This window comes from Miscanthus floridulus, chromosome 8 (assembly GCF_019320115.1).
Source record: "Miscanthus floridulus cultivar M001 chromosome 8, ASM1932011v1, whole genome shotgun sequence".
NCBI classification, from domain to species: Eukaryota; Viridiplantae; Streptophyta; class Magnoliopsida; order Poales; family Poaceae; genus Miscanthus; species Miscanthus floridulus.
In genome coordinates, this window is record NC_089587.1 from 68,124,853 (window position 1) to 68,142,713 (window position 17,861).

Genomic DNA, 17,861 nt, shown 5'->3' on the forward strand with positions numbered 1-17,861 from the left:
CGGACCGTGGCCCTGATTTGGATCTGCTGCTGTCGTTGCCTAGGTGGATGGAATTTGTTCATCTACATTATTGGTGGGTAAATTTGCAATAGAAATGTCTGCTGCTACAGCATGGTGGACTTGCCAAGGTGTCCAATTTTTCTTGTCAAATCTCTTATCATTTCTAGCTTTCTAGATGTACCACAGATTTTGTTAATTTTTTTTGAAGGAGGTCAGATACTGATGTGGTTATAATAGTAGACAAAATTTGTTGGACCCCATCATGTTGATTTGGCAAAGTCACAGTGAAAGAGAATATAAGCATCATTCTCATTTTGGCCACGGGTGTAGCAATTTGAATAATAATAAATCTTCAAGACTCTTGTGCCCGGAAGGGCGCATCTCCAGACACGACTCAAAAGTACGTCCAGATACGGCACAAAGTATGATTACGAGACAAACTAGAATATTACATGATTATTAATAAATTTTGACATACGAGATGTCCACGTGACCGTATATACTATTGCAACATACGATATACAATTTTAGCATACTAATAGAGTTATTTGGATCGGTGCCATTGTAATATTCACGTGCCCCGGAAACACGATTAAAATTTATCTTTTCGGAAATGAACCACCGTAACTTTTTTTTTCCGGAATTTTCTTCCCGTTTTATCCCGGTGCGCAGCGCATCGTTTTTTTGACTTCTTGGGCCAGGGCCCTTATCCGGTCGTCTCTATCTCCTTTAGCCACTCGTACCGGCGGTACCGCCCCGCAGCTGTTTGCGAGGCGAGCGTGCTCTGCTCCTGCGCGCGCGACGGCAAGCAGCGGCTCCGTGTTCCGCCCGTGCGAGGGGAGGGGAACGAGAGCTCCGGTGGCCCCCGCGGTGAGCTTCATCGCCCCCGCCCCATGTCTGTGCCTCTCGTTGGGTTGGCTCGTATCCCTATCCCGACATCTTCTTCCCTCCCATTGCCATGGAGCTCCTCCCGGCTCCGTTTCCCTCTTTCCTCCCTAGACCCCACCAATTACCTCCCCAATTGCCTCTTTCCAGACCCTGCCATGGCCGCCTCCAAGAGCCCATCATGGCTGCTTTCGCCCAGGCTCCTCCCCTTGCGCTCCACTTCCAAGAAGCAACAAGAAGCAGCAGCTCCCAGCCCCCACGCCCACGTACCCGTCCCAGTCCCCCCGCCCAGAGACCAACAACAGCTCACCCGCCGCTGCCTGGCACTTCCCCTTCCTCCACCAGTGAGCCCCTGATTGTTTCCGAGACGAAGCTCATCACGATGCACTCCTGCGCGGGGCGCCTCGAGGACGCTCGCAAGGTGTTCGAAGGAATGGCGTGCAGGGACCTGCTCGCCTGGTCCGCCATGATCGGCGCATACGCCATCAGGGGCCTGTACAAGGAGGTTGTCGCGCTCGCGGTGACCATGGTCAGGGAGGGGGTCATTCCGGATAGGTTCCTGATCACCCGGATTCTACAGGCGTGCGCGTACACAGAGGACCTGGAGCTCGGGGTGGCGATGCATTCACTGGCGATCCGGAGTGGTTTCATGGTGGAGAGAGCGAGGGACGTGCCGGTCGGGAACTCGGTGCTGGCGATGTACGTCAAGTGCGGAGAACTGGGCCGTGCACGTGTGGTGTTTGAGAATATGGGGCAGCGGGACCTGGGCACATGGAACTCAATGATTTTTGGGTGTTGCCAGTCCAATGAGTGGGAAGAGGCACGGAGGCTGCTTGATGATATGAGGCATGAAGGTACAGAGCCTGGGGTCATCACGTGGAACACGCTGATCTCGAGCTATGCGAGGTCTGGGGAACTTGATGTGGCCATGGAGATGCTGGAGCAGATGGAGGAGTCCGGTGTTGCTCCGGATGTCGTCACCTGGACTAGCCTTGTGTCTGGTTTTGTCTACAGTGATAGGGGTGGTGAGGCACTTCGGTGTTTCATGCGCATGCGTCTTGCTGGAGTCGAACCGAATGGCATGACGATCGCGAGTGCCATCTCAGCTTGTGCTAGTTTGAGGTTACTGAGTCAGGGCATGGAGCTCCATTGCCACGCAATAAAGGTTGGGAGCGTGAACAATGTGCTCTCAGGGAACTCCTTGGTTGACATGTATGCAAAATGTGGAGAAATTGTTGCAGCTAAGAGAATATTTAATGAGATACCCGAGAAGGATATCTTCTCCTGGAACTCAATGGTTGCGGGGTATGCACAGGCGGGCTATTGCGGCAAAGCATATGAGCTTTTCTGTAAGATGGAGAGCCTTGGTGTTCGGCGCAATGTGATAACATGGAATATAATGATCTCGGGATACATAAGAAATGGGGATGATGAGAGAGCTTTTGAGCTATTTCAGATGATGGAAAGCTACGGGGTAAAAAGGGACACGGCTTCATGGAATGCACTCATTGCTGGGTCAGTGCACAATGGCCATTCTGATAGAGCCCTGAGAATATTTCGGCAGATGCAATCACTCTTGGTGAGACCAGATTACATCACAATATTAAGTATCATTCCAGCATTTGCAAACCTAGTTGCATTTTCCAAAGTACGGGAGATCCACGCCTGCATATTTCACAACAATTTAGAAATGGATGGCAAAATAGCAAATGCACTCATCAATGCCTATTCAAAATCTGGTGATCTTGCTGGTGCTTGTGCTGTTTTGGATAGGCACTCATCAAGGAACATTATTTCTTGGAATTGTATAATTCTCGCACACTTGCTGCATGGTTCTCCAAGTGAAGCACTGGATTGCTTTTGTGAGATGAAACAAGAAGGCGTGCGGCCAGATCATACAACTTTGACTGCTGTAATCAAGGCCTATGGTCTCCAGGGAAAGGTTTCTGAGGCGAAACAAATATTTTATAATATGACCCACGATTACAACATTACTCCAGATTTAGATCATTACGCAGCTATAGTTGATCTCCTTGGCCGCTCAGGTTGTCTACAAGAAGCATATGAGTTTATTGATAATATGCCACTCATACCCAATTTAGCAGTCTGGGAGGCATTGCTCACTGCTGCAACTATTCATGGAAATGCAAGGCTAGCAAACCTGGCAGCAAGAGAGCTGTCATCGCTTGATCCCAGTGATCCTAGAATCCAAAGACTGGTTTTTAATTACTGGGATCCAACTGGAAAGTCTGCTGATGTGCCACTCATGACAGTATACAACAAAGGAAGAGAGTTGGAAGATGTTGATAGTTGTTCGGTTGAAATCAAGAACAAGGTCTATTTGTTCTCAACCAGTGATAATTTAGCATTAGAGAGTACAGTAGCTGAATTGAAGTTGATTATGATTCAGATCAGAATGTCATTGCTGAACATCTGTAATGGGACTGACGCTGAAGAAGAGAAAGAAGAATTATCTGGAATACATTGTGAGAAGCTAGCAATTGCTTTTGCAATTTCAAATTCCCCTCCTCTCAGAAGCATACGGATAATAAAGACCTTAAGGATGTGTAGCCGTTGTCACATCTTTGCCAAGCTAGTTTCAGAAAAATACAAGCGGCAGATACTGATCAAGGATTCAAATTGTTTGCACAAGTTTAAGGATGGAAAGTGCTCTTGTGAAGATTATTGGTGAATACAACTAATATAAGTGTACCAATGGTCCTGTTCATGTATGCGTCTTCCGGACTGGTTTTTTCATGTATGAATGTAGTGCATTCAGTTCATGGTTGTATTGGTACGGAAAATTACTATAGCTGGTTTTGCTCATAAGAAAAGCCTAATGTTGTCTTATTGCTACTTTTTAGTCGGAAGTAGTAGATATCTTTATCTTCTTTGGCTGGGGCTTACTATACTTTAATTAACTTCTCTCAAGCTTGAATTTATTGGTGTTCAAATGCTACCTGCTACGGACAGAGGCAGAGCTCCCCTATGGTTTATGGCAGCTCTAATAAAGGGAATGACAATAAATTTATGGAATCTAGATCAACCATTAGACAAGTATGTTGCAATGACACTGTAAATTGTTTTTTTTGCAGCTTGTCTCATGTTCAATTTTCTAATGTTTTCTTGGTGCTTAGGGTGTTCTTGCACAGAGAAGGTCAAATCTTGGTGGAAATCAGTTCCCTTCTACAAAGCAGGCTGTGAAGAAGGCTGCTGCTATGCCAATGCGCAATGGGGCTGTCTGATGGAAAAAGCCAAGGTATCAATCAGTCATTATGTTTTTTCCTCGTTCCTTTTTAGCCATGTTTTCATCTCAATAAATTGTTATGTTATGGACAGGTAAACAATGGTTATCTTATTGCTTATGAGAAAGTTTACTGCATTCAAGGGGCTGTTAAATTTATTGAGTCGTACACCTTGGGTTATATTGGCTGAGAATGATTGTGATGCTGGTGTTTGCATGGTAAGTTTATAAAGAACAATCAACTTCATATTCTTGTGGCATAAGGCCTGTTTTCTTGGTTGCACTGCTACAAATATACGATGAATAGAACTTATGAGCCTTAAAGCTTCATTAAAATTTATGGCAGTTGCCTTTATTCTGGTTGAGCTGGTCAAAATTTTGAACTTGCTGGAGCACCCTGAATATGGGGTGCTATTCGACCCCTCACTTTTTGATTTAGTCAAAGGTAATCCCTTTACCAGAAAACTTTTTACATGGTGATGGCGAGTTTGCCTGAGATTGGCCTAGTATAGCATCTTTTCCTGAATTTTTGGTGCATGGACTCAGGCAGCCGGTTAAGTCACATTCAATGATGTTTGACAGGAAGATTATTGAAGCCCTCGAGGACATGTCCCTGAAGGTGAGAAAGCTCACTCATCCTGAATGGTGCTGCCTTTTACTTCTTGCTACATTTTGTTGTGAATTCAAATTTCCATTCATCTCCTATTTTGAGATAAAATAAAGTGGGGCAAAAACAACATCTGTTAAATATATAGGCTTTAGTGGAATACTTCTGGTAACACGGAGCATGTTATGATGAGATAAGAATGAAAAATTTCGGTGAAATAGAGTAGATGCAGAGGGATAGAAACAAGCTTGCTCCTTTTAATGATTGGTCAGTTGTGCTAAATTTTATCACGTGAAGGACTCTGTATCTGTATGCATTGCCTGCATACAGATACATGAAGCAAGATGATGCTTGCATTTGTTTTCATCATTGGCTGTCACATAAATTAGTAAAGACTTTTCTAATTTTTGGCCAGAGACTTGTTTCCTGGCTAGAATGAATTGTGTTATATTTTATCAGCCTGCTTGTCCTCAGATCAAAATAGATGTCTTGTTTGGAGCTTTCATTAGGCAAAGCTTCAATCTTTTTTAATCTGAAAATTTTGCTACATCTGAAATTGTTCAGGTTTCATGTTAGAGAGAGTTTCTATTTTTCTGGACTTGCGACTGGACCATCTTGGGATCGTATTGCAACCACTAATTCCTGTGCTTGCTAGCATCAATTGGCAAGGGATATTATGCTGCTGCTGCACTTGAGACAGGTACCTGTAATTCTTGTCTTTGCATTATCGTCTAGCTTCACGTACCTTTCCCATTATCATTTCTGTATCCTTTTGTTGATATGAACATGACCTCAAGATTCCATTGCTTGTTGATGTATGCAAACATAAGCCAATCTTTTACCCACTTTCTCATAGTTCCTGTTGTGGCAACATCACATCTGAATGTTTGCAAGGCTTGTGCTGTTGAGAAGATGGTCACTCAGTCAGTCCGAGTGCATGTCGGACTCTTGACCTCTGTCTTTCTGAATAAGTAGTATTATGATTTTAAAGACTAAACTGCTTGGGGTGCCGCAGGTAGCTGCAAGGATAAAGGAAGACATACAACAAAGGAAGAGAGCTCTTGAGCACGTTTAGCTCACATGTGTATGGAGGGTGGGGGGATGAAACCTTAATCTCGTTTGTCTTTGCTTGTACATAAACTTTCTTTCCCTATCTTAATTGAAAGGCAGAGCTCCTACCATTGCGTTCAAAAAAAGACTAAACTGCTTGGATTATTCTTCTTGTGTCTGTGTTCACACTATTGCTCTGTCAGCCTGAATGCGAAGTAATTTTCATAGAAAGCAATCTCCTTGGTTCAGTAAAAGCACATCATGGTCAAGTGGAACTTTTGATAGATTTTTGGAGTCTTTTCTTTTAAAGCCGCCATTAGAGCTGGCATTTATTTTTTCTCAAAAACGCAGGAGCTAGAGCTGACATTTAGAAAAGAATAATTATAAGCCCCAATGACTGGAACATTTTGAATAGCCAACATTTTGGATGCATATAGTAATGGGAGTGACATAGATCTCTTCACATTTTTCTAATATATAACCTATATATTTATTGCTGATTAGAGACGCTGTCAGAAACTTAGAACTGTCTGTGCTAAGAGTTGGTTTTCACTATGGAGCATTTACTCCTTGCCATTTGTTTCTCTTATTGTCACCCAAGTGAGTCCTGACGTGGTAATATTTCTAAAACCTGAAAGATCTGACCTTGAGGTTATTAATCACATCGTGGAATTATTTGGCCATACCTCAGGACCGAACATGAACAAAAGTTCAGTATTGCCCATCCAGTGCGGAGATGTTGAGGTGAGAACTATTTCAGAAACACTCCCATGTGAGCTGAAGGACTTTCCATGTACTTTCCTTGGCTTACCTTTAACTCTTCGCAAACCCACCAAGTCTGACCTCTTACCTCTTATTGACAGGGTGGCTGATAGTCTCGTGGGAAAAGGTTCAACGCCCTATTCAGTTTGGGGGGCTAGGCATTAACCTTGAAACTTTGGACTGGTCACTCCGTATCAGATGGCTGTGAGTACAGAAGACTGATGAGGGACGTCTAAAGGGCAGGTTTACCAGTGCAAGTCCCATGTATTGCCCAAACGTGGGTGTTTCTGTACAAACCATAGTTGGTAATGGAACTTCAACTAAATTCTGGCTAGACTGCTGGCTTTTTGGTAAAACAATTGTAGAGCATGCTCCCAACCTGATCAAGGTCATTCCCAAAGAGAGCCTTGAAACAACGTACGGTCTACGGTGGCACAAGCTTTACAGGCCAGAAGTTGGGTGGCTGACATCAAGGGGACCTTGACAATTGAAGTATTGTTGGAATACTTGCAACTGGACACTCCCGATCAGCACCAATGAAGACTTGCACGATCGGGCTCTTACTCTAGCAAATCAGCCTATGTAGCTTTTTTTCACAGGGATCATCAAATCCATCCACCGTAGAAGAGCTTATAATAATCATATCCAAGACTAGGATTGTACTTAGAGCATTCGAAGAAAAAAGAATTGTGCTTAGAGCAATTTCCTACATCATTTCTGTCGAGCAATTTCAGCCTCATTGTCACTTGTGTATCTAACTAGTTTTTTATGATCTTCATTCTACTTCCACTTCCACCTCAAAGATTTTTTTTAGGACTGGAGTTTACAGGCCACTCCATGGCCTTCCTAGCTCTGTAACGCGTCAGAGAAGACTGAACACCATTGATCCGCTACTTGCTTCTTCCGTCGTGGAAATCGAGCTCGCCGTTGTTCAGCTTCCCGCTTGCACGTAGTTAGTAGCTGTTGGATTGACGTTTGCTCCTCCCTGAAGACAAGTGCATTTCGTGTTTTCCAAAGTAGCCAGCACGACAGCGCGACAAACGCTCCGAACTGATCTTGTGGCAGGTTGCTTGGCCGGGGGAGCTTATAAACATCTGTACTCTCGGTGGAGCTGCGTTCTTCCGGATGAACGCTGATCCTTCATCACTTCCCTGTCCACGAGATTTGAGCAGCCTGTATACCCCCCCGGAGTCAAGACTAGCTTCGCCGGTACTGAAATGGGACAGCCTGCGGTCCTGATCCTCTGAAAGGGTGACCTCGGACAGGTTGGTTTCAACCATTCTCAGCTGCTCCAGTGCCAATTTCGTCAGTTTTTTTTTTTTTTTTTGAGGAATCAGGAGGGGGTTTTGGCCCCTACTGGTTAATGTCGTCAGTCTTGGAGCGAAGATTGTCTGTATTCCAGTATCCAGGACCTCTCTGACCGTGACATCCTTGCATGTGCAGTGGCTGTACAGCGCCGGGTAGACCTCTGCCAACGCCTCATCGCCGAGCCAGACGTCCATCCAGAACGAGCTGAGGTGCATGCACCGTCACCAATTTGGACTGTGGTAATGGCTTGGTAGAGCGGTAGGATGGAGCGCAGCACCTCCCAGTGCTCTCCATGAAGGTCACCTTTCAGATTAGCAATACAGGCCTTGCCTAACCCACCGTGCCCATGCAGAATGTTGAGGAAAATGAAGCCGGTGAATGAGTTTCAGCAGGAGGCACACATTTTGGACGCCCATATCTTTGATACCAAGTCCTCCTAGCTCTTTGGGGTTGCACACCTGAGTCCAAGCTACAAGGCATTTCGCTGGGGACACAGTTCCAGTCTGTTCACCAGCCCACATGAAGGCCCTACGCCTCCGATCCATTTGGTGTATGACTGACGGTGGTAAAGCCAGGGAACTCATGAAGTATACCAGCTGACTGTCCAACACTGCATTCACCAGCACGGCCCTCCCCATGGTGTTCAGTAGTTGCGCCTGCCAGCATCCAAGATACCTATCAGCTTTTTGAATGTAAGGGGTGTATGCAGAGATTGGCAGCTTGGATGTGGATAGGGGTAAGCCAAGATAAGCTTTGAGGAAAGCTTTCTTGCTTGCATCCAAGGAGTTGGACACAATTCTGAGTTAGATGTTCATCCATATGTAATACCATAATTGTCTTCAGCGCAGTCACACCATTCAGATCCCCTTTTAGCACTATGAGCGTATCATCGGCGTACTGAAGCACTCCTCAGTGACAGGGTGTAGAATCCCGTTACCGTCCTCTTTGATCAGGCGCTGCAACGTTTCAGCCACCACCAGTAGGAAGAGGTAAGGGGGTGGGGGCGCGTCAAGCCCACCGCCAGATCCGGCGGTCACCGGCGAGGGCGGCCCAGCCGCGCGGCGGCGCAGCCGGGACAGAGAGAGAGAGGGAGCGGCGAGCGAGAGAGAGAGGCCGCAGTAGATATTTTGTAGCCGGTCGGCTCACAGTTGGCCGACATGATCATATCGGCTCTCGACGGGCCGACAGGACAATCGGGCCAATAAGGGTACCCTGACCAGTCATGTCTGGCTTGGTTGGGTGACCAGTCGGCTACTGGCCTGCCCATAGTGCTCCTGCCAATAGGGGGTCTGTCGGCTATCCAGAAGCCGACAATATACTATATTTATAATTCTCACAATTCAGATGTTATGTTTGCAATTATTCATTATAAAAAAAAATCTCTCCCTGACGCAATCCTCTTTTGGGCACCTTCGTTTCGACCCCTCTCTTACTTTTTTTTTACAAAACTTGTTATTGCCAGTTTATTACTTTGGGATATAATAAGGTGCTTCTGAATGCAATTAGCAAGAGTTGACTGAATCGGCTAGCAGCCTGTTCGCTTAGTCGTGTTTGGCTTATAAGTCCTACTTTTTCAGCCAGCGAACAGTTTTTTTCTCTCACACCAAACCAGCCAACAGTACTTTCAGCCATGGCTTATCAGCCAAACAAGCCCAAACGAACATGCCATAGATACTAAGTTGTTTGTTGTGCGTACACTCTCTGTTTTTTTTTTTACCTGCAGTCCAAATTGTTCTACGGACACCTTTTTTTGGAAAAGTTTCTACGGACACCTTGATTTCCTTTTAATTCCAATCAGCACATGGCGGCCCGCACGTCCCGACAGGTCCCTCTTGGGCATGTGGGGGGTTTTGAGTTTAAAGAGATTTTACCGACATGTTTTACCTATCGCGCACCCGACAAAGCTCCTCTAGTTTGCGTATCGCACTCACCGGTCACCACTGGAGGCACAAGGGTGAAGTTTGTGCGGACAAGCTGTTATGTGATGGCAAAGTCGGCTAGGCTGATTTTGCCTGCCTCTACCGAGCTTTCTATCTCTTTGTGGTGTGTGACCAATCTAATTATCTAAACATCAACCGATAGGAAGAGCATGGCCAAGTTTTCAGTTGGAGGACAAAGCAGCAGAAGCCCTTGAAATGCATGCCTTATCCGTAGCAATTTCTTGCCGTCTTCGTGCACAAGTGATGCGAGTAGATTCTATCTTGTGATTGTCAGTCTTTGATTCATTGGAATTGGAACATACGGAGAAACAAAACGTGCAGGTGCATTATTCTTGTGTGCACGTCTTGATGCAACATGCAAGTTGTATGATTGAGTTAGTTGTTACAACAGCAGGCCTAGAATTATCCACTAGGATTAACAGTCCAGTCCAGTCCATTTGTCACACACGCTTGTGAACAAGGACGGACGAGTGACATGATTAGCATTCCATGTAGGTCAGGTCCATTCATGACCCCTTCTGCAAAATATAGTTAAGAGTAAGGCTAATAATACAGCTCGCTGTTAGCTGTATTGTATGCATAGCCGATGTTGTCATCAAGATCGATGTGAACCTTACTCATAATTTTCCGTTTATTTAAAACAGATAGGTCTAGTAAGTTTCAAGTATCCTTTGTACGTGAGCATGATCAAAACTGCAGTTATAAGCGGAATCAAACACATCACAACGGGACTCGGTGATTGATGTGAAAATTAACGAGACATGAATATATTTGCGTGTTTGGTGCACGCCGGCCATGTACAAACAACAGATATATAGTACAAATAATATGACCTGAGTCCACACACATGACACCACACAGTTATTATATCAGTAAGCTAAGACGACTAAACCGATGGTCGCTGCGTCCACCTGGCAGGGAGCTTGGGCTTGTGCAAGGGGCAAAAGCCTCCTGGTGAGCACTGCCAACGCCTCAGCAGACGGTGCGAACCTGTCGTACTCCGTGGCCTGCCCCATGAGGAGCCAGACGGCGTTCATGAACTCTCCTCCGGTGCTGAGCTTGGTGGCGCTGGCGTGGGACTCCTCGCCGCAGTGGTAGGCTGCGTAGCACAGCAGCTCCACCCACACACCGGCTATCACCTGCAGCATGTCCACGGTGTGCAAGCACCACCTGTTGCCGAGCAGCATCCCGGCCAGCCAAGATCCGTCTTCATAGCATAGGCTGGCCGCTGGCCTGTCGTCGACGTCGTCGGTACGTTCCTCGCCGATGCCAGAAATGTACTTACCCCGTTGTTTTTGATGGATTTTTGTCAATTCAAAATCCTCCGTATGCACGCATATGCTTGTATTTGTGTGTGCTAGTGTGTAAATAAAATATATGGAAAATGTACGTGCTTGTCCATGTACATGTATTGGAAAGAAGCTAATAAGCTTCTACGTGCTACAGGTTCATGCATGCACGTGAACGTGTTCATGACGTGCAAATAGAAGAAGCTAACAGGTACAGCCATATATACGTGCGCCTGTATACGTCCAGTACCGGCTGTAGAGTTCGTATGTACGCCAGTCGGTGCCATGTATTTTCTGTATAATCGTACGCACCGGTAGAAAACAGACCTTTCATCCAAGGCTAAAATGGGCTCTAGTCCCGGCATTTTTTGCGTCCGGGACTAGAGAGATCTTTAGTCCCGGTTGGTGTCTCCAACCGGGACAAAATGTCCCTGCCCAACGGCTACTGCGCTCGGCACAGTGGCAGGGGACCTTTAGTCCCGGTTGGAGACACCAACTGGGACTAAAGGTGGACCTTTACTCCCGGTTGGAGCCACCAACCGGGACTAAAAGTTCTCAACCTTTAGTCCCGGTTGGTAACACCAATCGGGACTAAAGGTAGACCCTTTAGTCCCGGTTGGTAACACCAACCCGGACTAAAGGACCCTTTAGTCCACCAACCGGGACTAAAGGTCTCCCGATGGGTTAGTTCAAAAGGGAAGCATCCCATCCATTGTTAGATGTGTTGTGTAGGTGGGGTGGGTAAGCTACGCGCGAGACAATGCGTGAGGTCTTGGGTTCGAATCTCACGAGACGCAGCGGTGGGAGACATTATTTTTTTTAAAGCTGGGAGGACCTTTAGTCCAGGTTGGTGTTACCCCCGGTTCCTGACCCGCCAACTGGGTCGGCGCGGCGCGGCGCGACTCGGTACAACATAGTCTAGAGTATTCTAGAACTCTCGGGTGTATACGGCCAGCAAATACGTGGATTACCAGGTAGCGTATGCCTATCGGCCGTAAGCTGTTGATTCAAACACACGTGATGTAATGGAACTCATCTAGCTAGGTCCACATGTCATGGACTGCATGAGAGCAGTGCTGCAATCACCGTGTACGCGTACGCGTGGCCGGCAAATATCTCAACTAATTGGCAGAGCCTTCTAGAAACTAGAAACGGGATCACAAGGGATCATTGCGGCACGTGGATAAGTACGTGCTTGACCTTGCGTGCGAAGGAAAGAGGCGGCTCCGGGGATCTTGCGCTCGCTACCAACTTCCCGGCGGCGCGTGCGGCCCAGCAAGCCCGACGCTACCCTAGACGCTGTCTATATACAGCCTGTTCGTTTGGTTATGGCTTGTCATAAATGATCGTAAATTTTCAGCCAACCGAACAGGCTGATAAACGAGCCCCAGGACCTCAGGAAAGGCTAATCACACTTTGCATGGATCGACAAAGCGAGTAGCGCCGCCAGGCTTCTCAGCAGGAAGCGAGTATTCGCAATGACGCCTGGCCGCGAAGGAGTCCATCGGCGATCAGGGGACTTCATCCAGAAGGCGCTGCGCGTCCGTTCCCGAAGCCGGAAGTCACAAGCGAGAGGAAATGGCGTGCACGTCGTCGTTCTCCATGGGTAAGTAACCAATCTAGTCATTATTTCTTCCAATCTTGCACAGCAGCATGCACGTTGGCCGGTGCCACAGTTCCGGCCGAGAAGAGAATGACACGGCAGCCAGATGATCAAGACGGCGCCGGACTGCGAGAATCGTCGCGTCGTGAGGAGACAGAGCATCGCCGGCGGGCTTCGGCTTGCCGGTGTCGGACATGCCCGCGACGTGGAGCTGGAGGCTGAGCTGCGAACGCGGCCGCCAGGACAAGAACCTGAAGATGCAAGTACTACACCAAGATGCAAGCAATGTCAAGATGCAAACAAGGCCAAGGCGGGCGTCCGTGCATGCACGTACAGACCATGCATGCACGTATGGGCCAGACCGGGTGCATCTAACAAGCCCCGAGCGAGCAAGGTGCAAGCCACGTGATGATGCATCTACCACGACGTCCGGTCTTCACCAACAACTACAAAGTACACAACTCCACGTGGTTCCACGGCGGCGATGCTGCTGAAGAAGTTTGAAGCGATCCAAGCTACACCAACCATGCAAGTGCGACTGCGATGACACCATGTGGCGTTCGACATCGACAAGGCGAACGACGTAGGCGGGCATGACTGATATTCCAGCCATGTTGTACCGGCTCATGGACCGACACCGCCCTTACGCCGACGCCACCTAAATCTACACCAACACCATGCATGGAGACGTGAAGAGAAGATCGAAGACGACGACCACAGTAGCAGAATCGGAGGTACTTCATGAGCTAGCTCATGGGGGTAATTAACTGGGAGCCTTTCGAGGCCCAGGAACCATGAAGACCACATTGCCTAAGTTAGATCGCCTCTAGCAGGCCATGGAGCGCGCATTTTCTTGGAATTTGTATTGTTAAACTTGTGATAGTTAATAAAATGCATGTTCCTATCTTTTTATTTTGTGTACTTAGTACACTGGCACGCCCGCACCTTTTTCCCCCACGACAAGCCGCTTGAGGCGGATTTTCTGGTGTCCAAAACACCCGTGAATCGGCCGGGAGCTGCCACTCGCCTATTTTCTTGATGATCGTCGACCTAGGGGAGCTCATGGTCTCTTCCTTGGTGGACTCATGACACGCCACCACAGCATACTGAAATACATGTAGTTCTGCTTGTTTCAGACGCTGCGAACGACCCCCGCCGGCAGCAGGTTGGGATGCACCTCCAAGAGGAACATCATATGGTTGGAGAGCACTCTGATGTCGTCCCGGACCGTGCCTTCGGTGGCGGCGTCCTCCTCGGGCTCGGGGCACATATGGAGAGGTAAAAATCAGTGGCGATGTGACACGATGATGCTGCGGTCCAGCTCTGTCTCGTCAGCGATCCGGATGAGATCCTCGTACATGCCTCTCTCCTTGAGTACCCACTTGCCCCGTGCATTCCCCAGGTCCTCCATGCTCTTCTTCCGTATCTCTCCCAGCACCAAGCCCTTGATGCCGTCGGAGACAGGGACGGTGGTCGAGTAATGCAGCTTCCGCCACCGGTCCCCGAGACCGATCATCTTGGCGATCTTGCCTCTGAGGTCATCATGGTTCACATCAGTGCAGACATCCAGCAGGCTGTACTGCCCAAGTGAGTCTAGCCAGGTCCCAGGTCCTCCTCCTTGCTCCTGCCTTGAGAAGCCGACAAAGGCGCATTACCATGCTGCAGAGCCGTTGGCATCCCCTGGCATATATGGAAGGACGCGCATGCCCAGGATGAGCCCGCGGCTCTGAGCAATGACGCCATTTCCAGCACCAGGGCTCCAACCAGCAAAACATAGGCATCCTTGTTACTGAACTGAAACAGCAAGAATGCTGCGATGGCAGAGAGTGGTGAGATGATTCGGATGCAGATACCGTACCACGTATGGATCACTGCTGCCTTGGTGTAGAGTATGTCATATAGGAGGGAGAGCTCCATCGCGATCAACTCATCCAGGTACATGCCACCGTTCAACTGGATGCCTTGGCGTACAACTTCATATTCAGACTTCTTCATCACTAGCCGATCAGCCAACATGCCCTTGCAGACATTGCGAATGTAGTGGGCGCCTAGCAGGACCTCCTCCGTGTCCAGCCTCTTCCCTCCCTCCCTCCCATATGATAAGGGACAGTGACTTGTGGTGACGTTTCCTTGTCGCTGAGAGAGCTTTGCAATGCTATCTATAGCGACACACTTTAGTGCCCATGTCCTCTCCCCATACTTGAGGCAGCCAGAGAAGAACATCCACTACTGGATTCAGGTTCTTTGCCGAGTGACACTCGGCAAAGGCCAAATTACACTCGGTAAAACCTTTGCCGAGTGCGGTACTCGGCAAAGAACACACGGCAAAAAATTGATCGGCAAAGACCTCTTTGCCGAGTGTCTTTTATCGGGCACTCGGCAAAGACTTTGCCAAGAGTCCCGGGGGCACTCGGTAAAGAAAAGCGACCGTCACGGCGCTGAATCCGTTGACGGTGGCTTTGCCGAGTGCCAACCCTGCAGGCACTCGGCAAAGATTTTTATTTTTTTTAAAAAAAATTTCTTTGTCGAGTGCCCACTGGCCGGCGCTCGACAAAGTTTGAATTTTTTTTAAAAATCTTTGCCGAGTGCCCTCTCGCCGGCACTCGGCAAGTTTGATTTTTTTTAAAATTCTTTGCCGAGTGCCCTCTGGCCGGCACTCGGCAAAGTTTGAATTTTTTTTTAAAAAAAATCTTTGCCGAGTGTCCTCTGGCCAGCACTCGGCAAAGTTTGAATTTTTTTTTAAAAAAAATCTTTGCCGAGTGCCCTCTGGTCGGCACTCGGCAAAGTTTAAATTTTTTTTTAAAAAAAATTCTTTGTCGAGTGCCCTATGGCCGGCACTCGGCAAAGTTTAATTTTTTTTAAAAAAAAAATTCTTTGCCGAATGCTCCCCGGCCGGCACTCGACAAAGTTTGAATTTTTTTTTTAAAAAAATTCTTTGTCGAGTGCTCTATTGCCGAGTGCCACCAGGGTTCCTACCAAAAGCAACGAACTGGTAGAGGACATAAGCCGCCCCGATCACCTGCACCACAAGAGTGAGCAGGTGGCGCAGCCAGAGCTGGTTGTCCTGGAAGGCGTAGGCCGTGATGGTGTCTGGGCCACCGAGGTGAAGCAGGAAGAAGGGAGCCCAGAATGGCATGATCTGGTGGCCGCCTGACCTGCTGCTGATGGACATATGGCCAAGGGCATAGATGGCGATGTAGTCAGCCATTAGGTATGCCAGCCAGAGGAGGGTCCTTAACAAAGCCGAGCTTTCACGCCGGCGAATCCCTGCAGACAAGAGGAGGATGACTTGCATGGTGAAGCTCAGGACCACCAGAATTTGGATGTCCCATTTTTACCAAAACAAAGCTAGCCCTCCAGCCATTGCTCCCCTGCCTGGAATTGGACACGACATGTAACTTAGTAATTGTTTATTATCTCACCGATTGCAAATCAAATACTCCTACATGGAAAGCATTTAATTTGCAACCTCATCAGCTCACATATGAAGTGCAAAGGGTTTCCTCCTTGGATAACTAAAAAAGAATAGGTAAACCTGCTTCGCGTGATGCCGTGATGGTACAAGTAGCATTAACAGAGGTATATGGAACTTTTGGTGGACTCAGGTACAAGAATGTGCCGCTAGAAATGTGGTCACAATCTAAAAAGAAAACCCATCAGCAAATGAAAATGCCAAAAAGAAAATATATGGTTGAAAACAGAAAAAAAAACGCCAGCAAAGGTCCAAAAACCAGCAGGAATGTGAAACCCTTCGGGGGAAAAAAAATTGGTTTGGGGTATTGTTTTTCTGAAAATTGTCATCCTAGAATACTTTCTTAACATACTAGTAATTTCAGTTGAAAAACACCTTACATGTAGAACTCTATGTAGTACATTAACTTTCAGTTTACAAATACCTTACATGTAGAACTCTATGTAGTACTGTACATAACTTTCTATGTGCCATGCCTAGGGTTAGTACACTAACTTTCTATGTACCACACTTTGAGAGCGAACTAAATATTATTTACTAATTTCTTCAATATAAATCAACGTTTTAGTGCGAATTTTTTAATGTATTAATCAAGCATGATACTCCTATTTGACTTAAAATTTTGGATTAAAATACAGATTACAGAATCATAGCATCTCCATCTGGTCAGGTATAATTAATGGAAACTTCCTATAACAATGGGGATTAAGGCCTTTAAGGGTATGGAAAATTCAACATAGCATATCCTATCCCGTGTCTTTAAGTTGATCGAAACTAAATCGCCTATTTTAAAGTAGAGTAAATTCTCGCGGTAGCAAGCCTTGGCCACATTTCCATGGAAGATGGAGAGAGGGCTAGCTAGCACTAGCAGAGTAGCAGCTAGGAATGGAGGACTTGGAAGGAGACGTACGGCCTCACCTCGAGTTCTCGGGTGGCGGAGAAGTTGGGGGCAGTGGCACTGCTGGATGGAGCAGCGACTGGCCTGGATTGGCGGCGGCCGGCGGCATGGGCCTTCTCCTTTGCAGATCTGGCAAATCGTCCTGGCGGCGAGCAATGGGGGTGGCAGAGTGACCGGCGATTTCCCCAGTGAGGCGACGAGCAATGGGGTGGCAGGGTTGCCGGCGATTTCCCGAGCGACGAGGACCAGGACTTGCTAGAGAGGGAGGTCAACGCATGGTCTTGTTGTGGGTGCACGCATGGAATCTGTTGCTTTGATCACCAACGAGGAAAGGAATAATCCAAAACCTTTGATGTGGCTCTTTAACCACTTTTAGAGACCGTTTGATCCATTAGCATTAAAAAAATTAGTAGCTAAAATTAGTACCGATCAAAATAATAGATCTGCTAATAAATCTATTAATTATTAGTTGGAAGGGTTGCTAATTATTAGTTGACTTTTGCTATTTATCTGTCAACAAATTTATCTGTTGAATTTTGGACCAATGGATTTGCTTTAAGATTTGTGTTGCTTGTGTTCACCCGCCGCTGGACCATCGTTGGCTTCGGCGCGACACTTGACCACGGGCAGGTTCTTTCTGCGGCTAATTTTGTTGTGCGAAAAAAACACTTATAAATCTGATAAATTCACGCGAACAGGTCTAGATTGGTGCCACCGCCGCGCCGTGGCCATCCAGAAAGCTGCAGGCATGGCGATGACATATGCGAGGCCCATTGTAGAAGTCAAAACGCAATGCCGATTAA

At 47.3% G+C, this 17,861-nt stretch overlaps 1 protein-coding gene and 2 pseudogenes across 14 annotated transcripts; 1 reads left to right on the plus strand and 2 right to left on the minus strand.

Annotated features, from left to right (window-relative positions):
- The first annotated feature begins 732 nt into the window (after positions 1–732).
- On the plus strand, positions 733–8,087 carry LOC136476609 (pentatricopeptide repeat-containing protein At1g19720-like). 14 transcript variants are annotated; one of them, XM_066474511.1, is made up of 8 exons: positions 733–3,942; positions 4,023–4,144; positions 4,225–4,348; positions 4,476–4,574; positions 4,676–4,748; positions 5,301–5,436; positions 5,752–6,530; positions 6,650–7,338. In XM_066474511.1, exon 1 carries the CDS (start codon positions 959–961, stop codon positions 3,575–3,577), a length of 2,619 nt encoding a protein of 872 aa, XP_066330608.1. In that variant the 5' UTR covers positions 733–958; the 3' UTR covers positions 3,578–3,942; positions 4,023–4,144; positions 4,225–4,348; positions 4,476–4,574; positions 4,676–4,748; positions 5,301–5,436; positions 5,752–6,530; positions 6,650–7,338. The 14 variants fall into 14 exon arrangements, with proteins under 14 accessions (XP_066330608.1, XP_066330610.1, XP_066330612.1 ...); XM_066474513.1 differs by having other exon boundaries at positions 6,388–6,530; XM_066474515.1 differs by having other exon boundaries at positions 6,425–6,530.
- Positions 8,088–10,665: 2,578 nt separating this feature from the next.
- On the minus strand, positions 10,666–13,958 carry LOC136469301 (uncharacterized; annotated as a pseudogene).
- Positions 13,959–14,004: 46 nt separating this feature from the next.
- LOC136473301 (uncharacterized) lies at positions 14,005–16,052 on the minus strand (annotated as a pseudogene).
- Between the last annotated feature and the right edge of the window lie 1,809 nt (positions 16,053–17,861).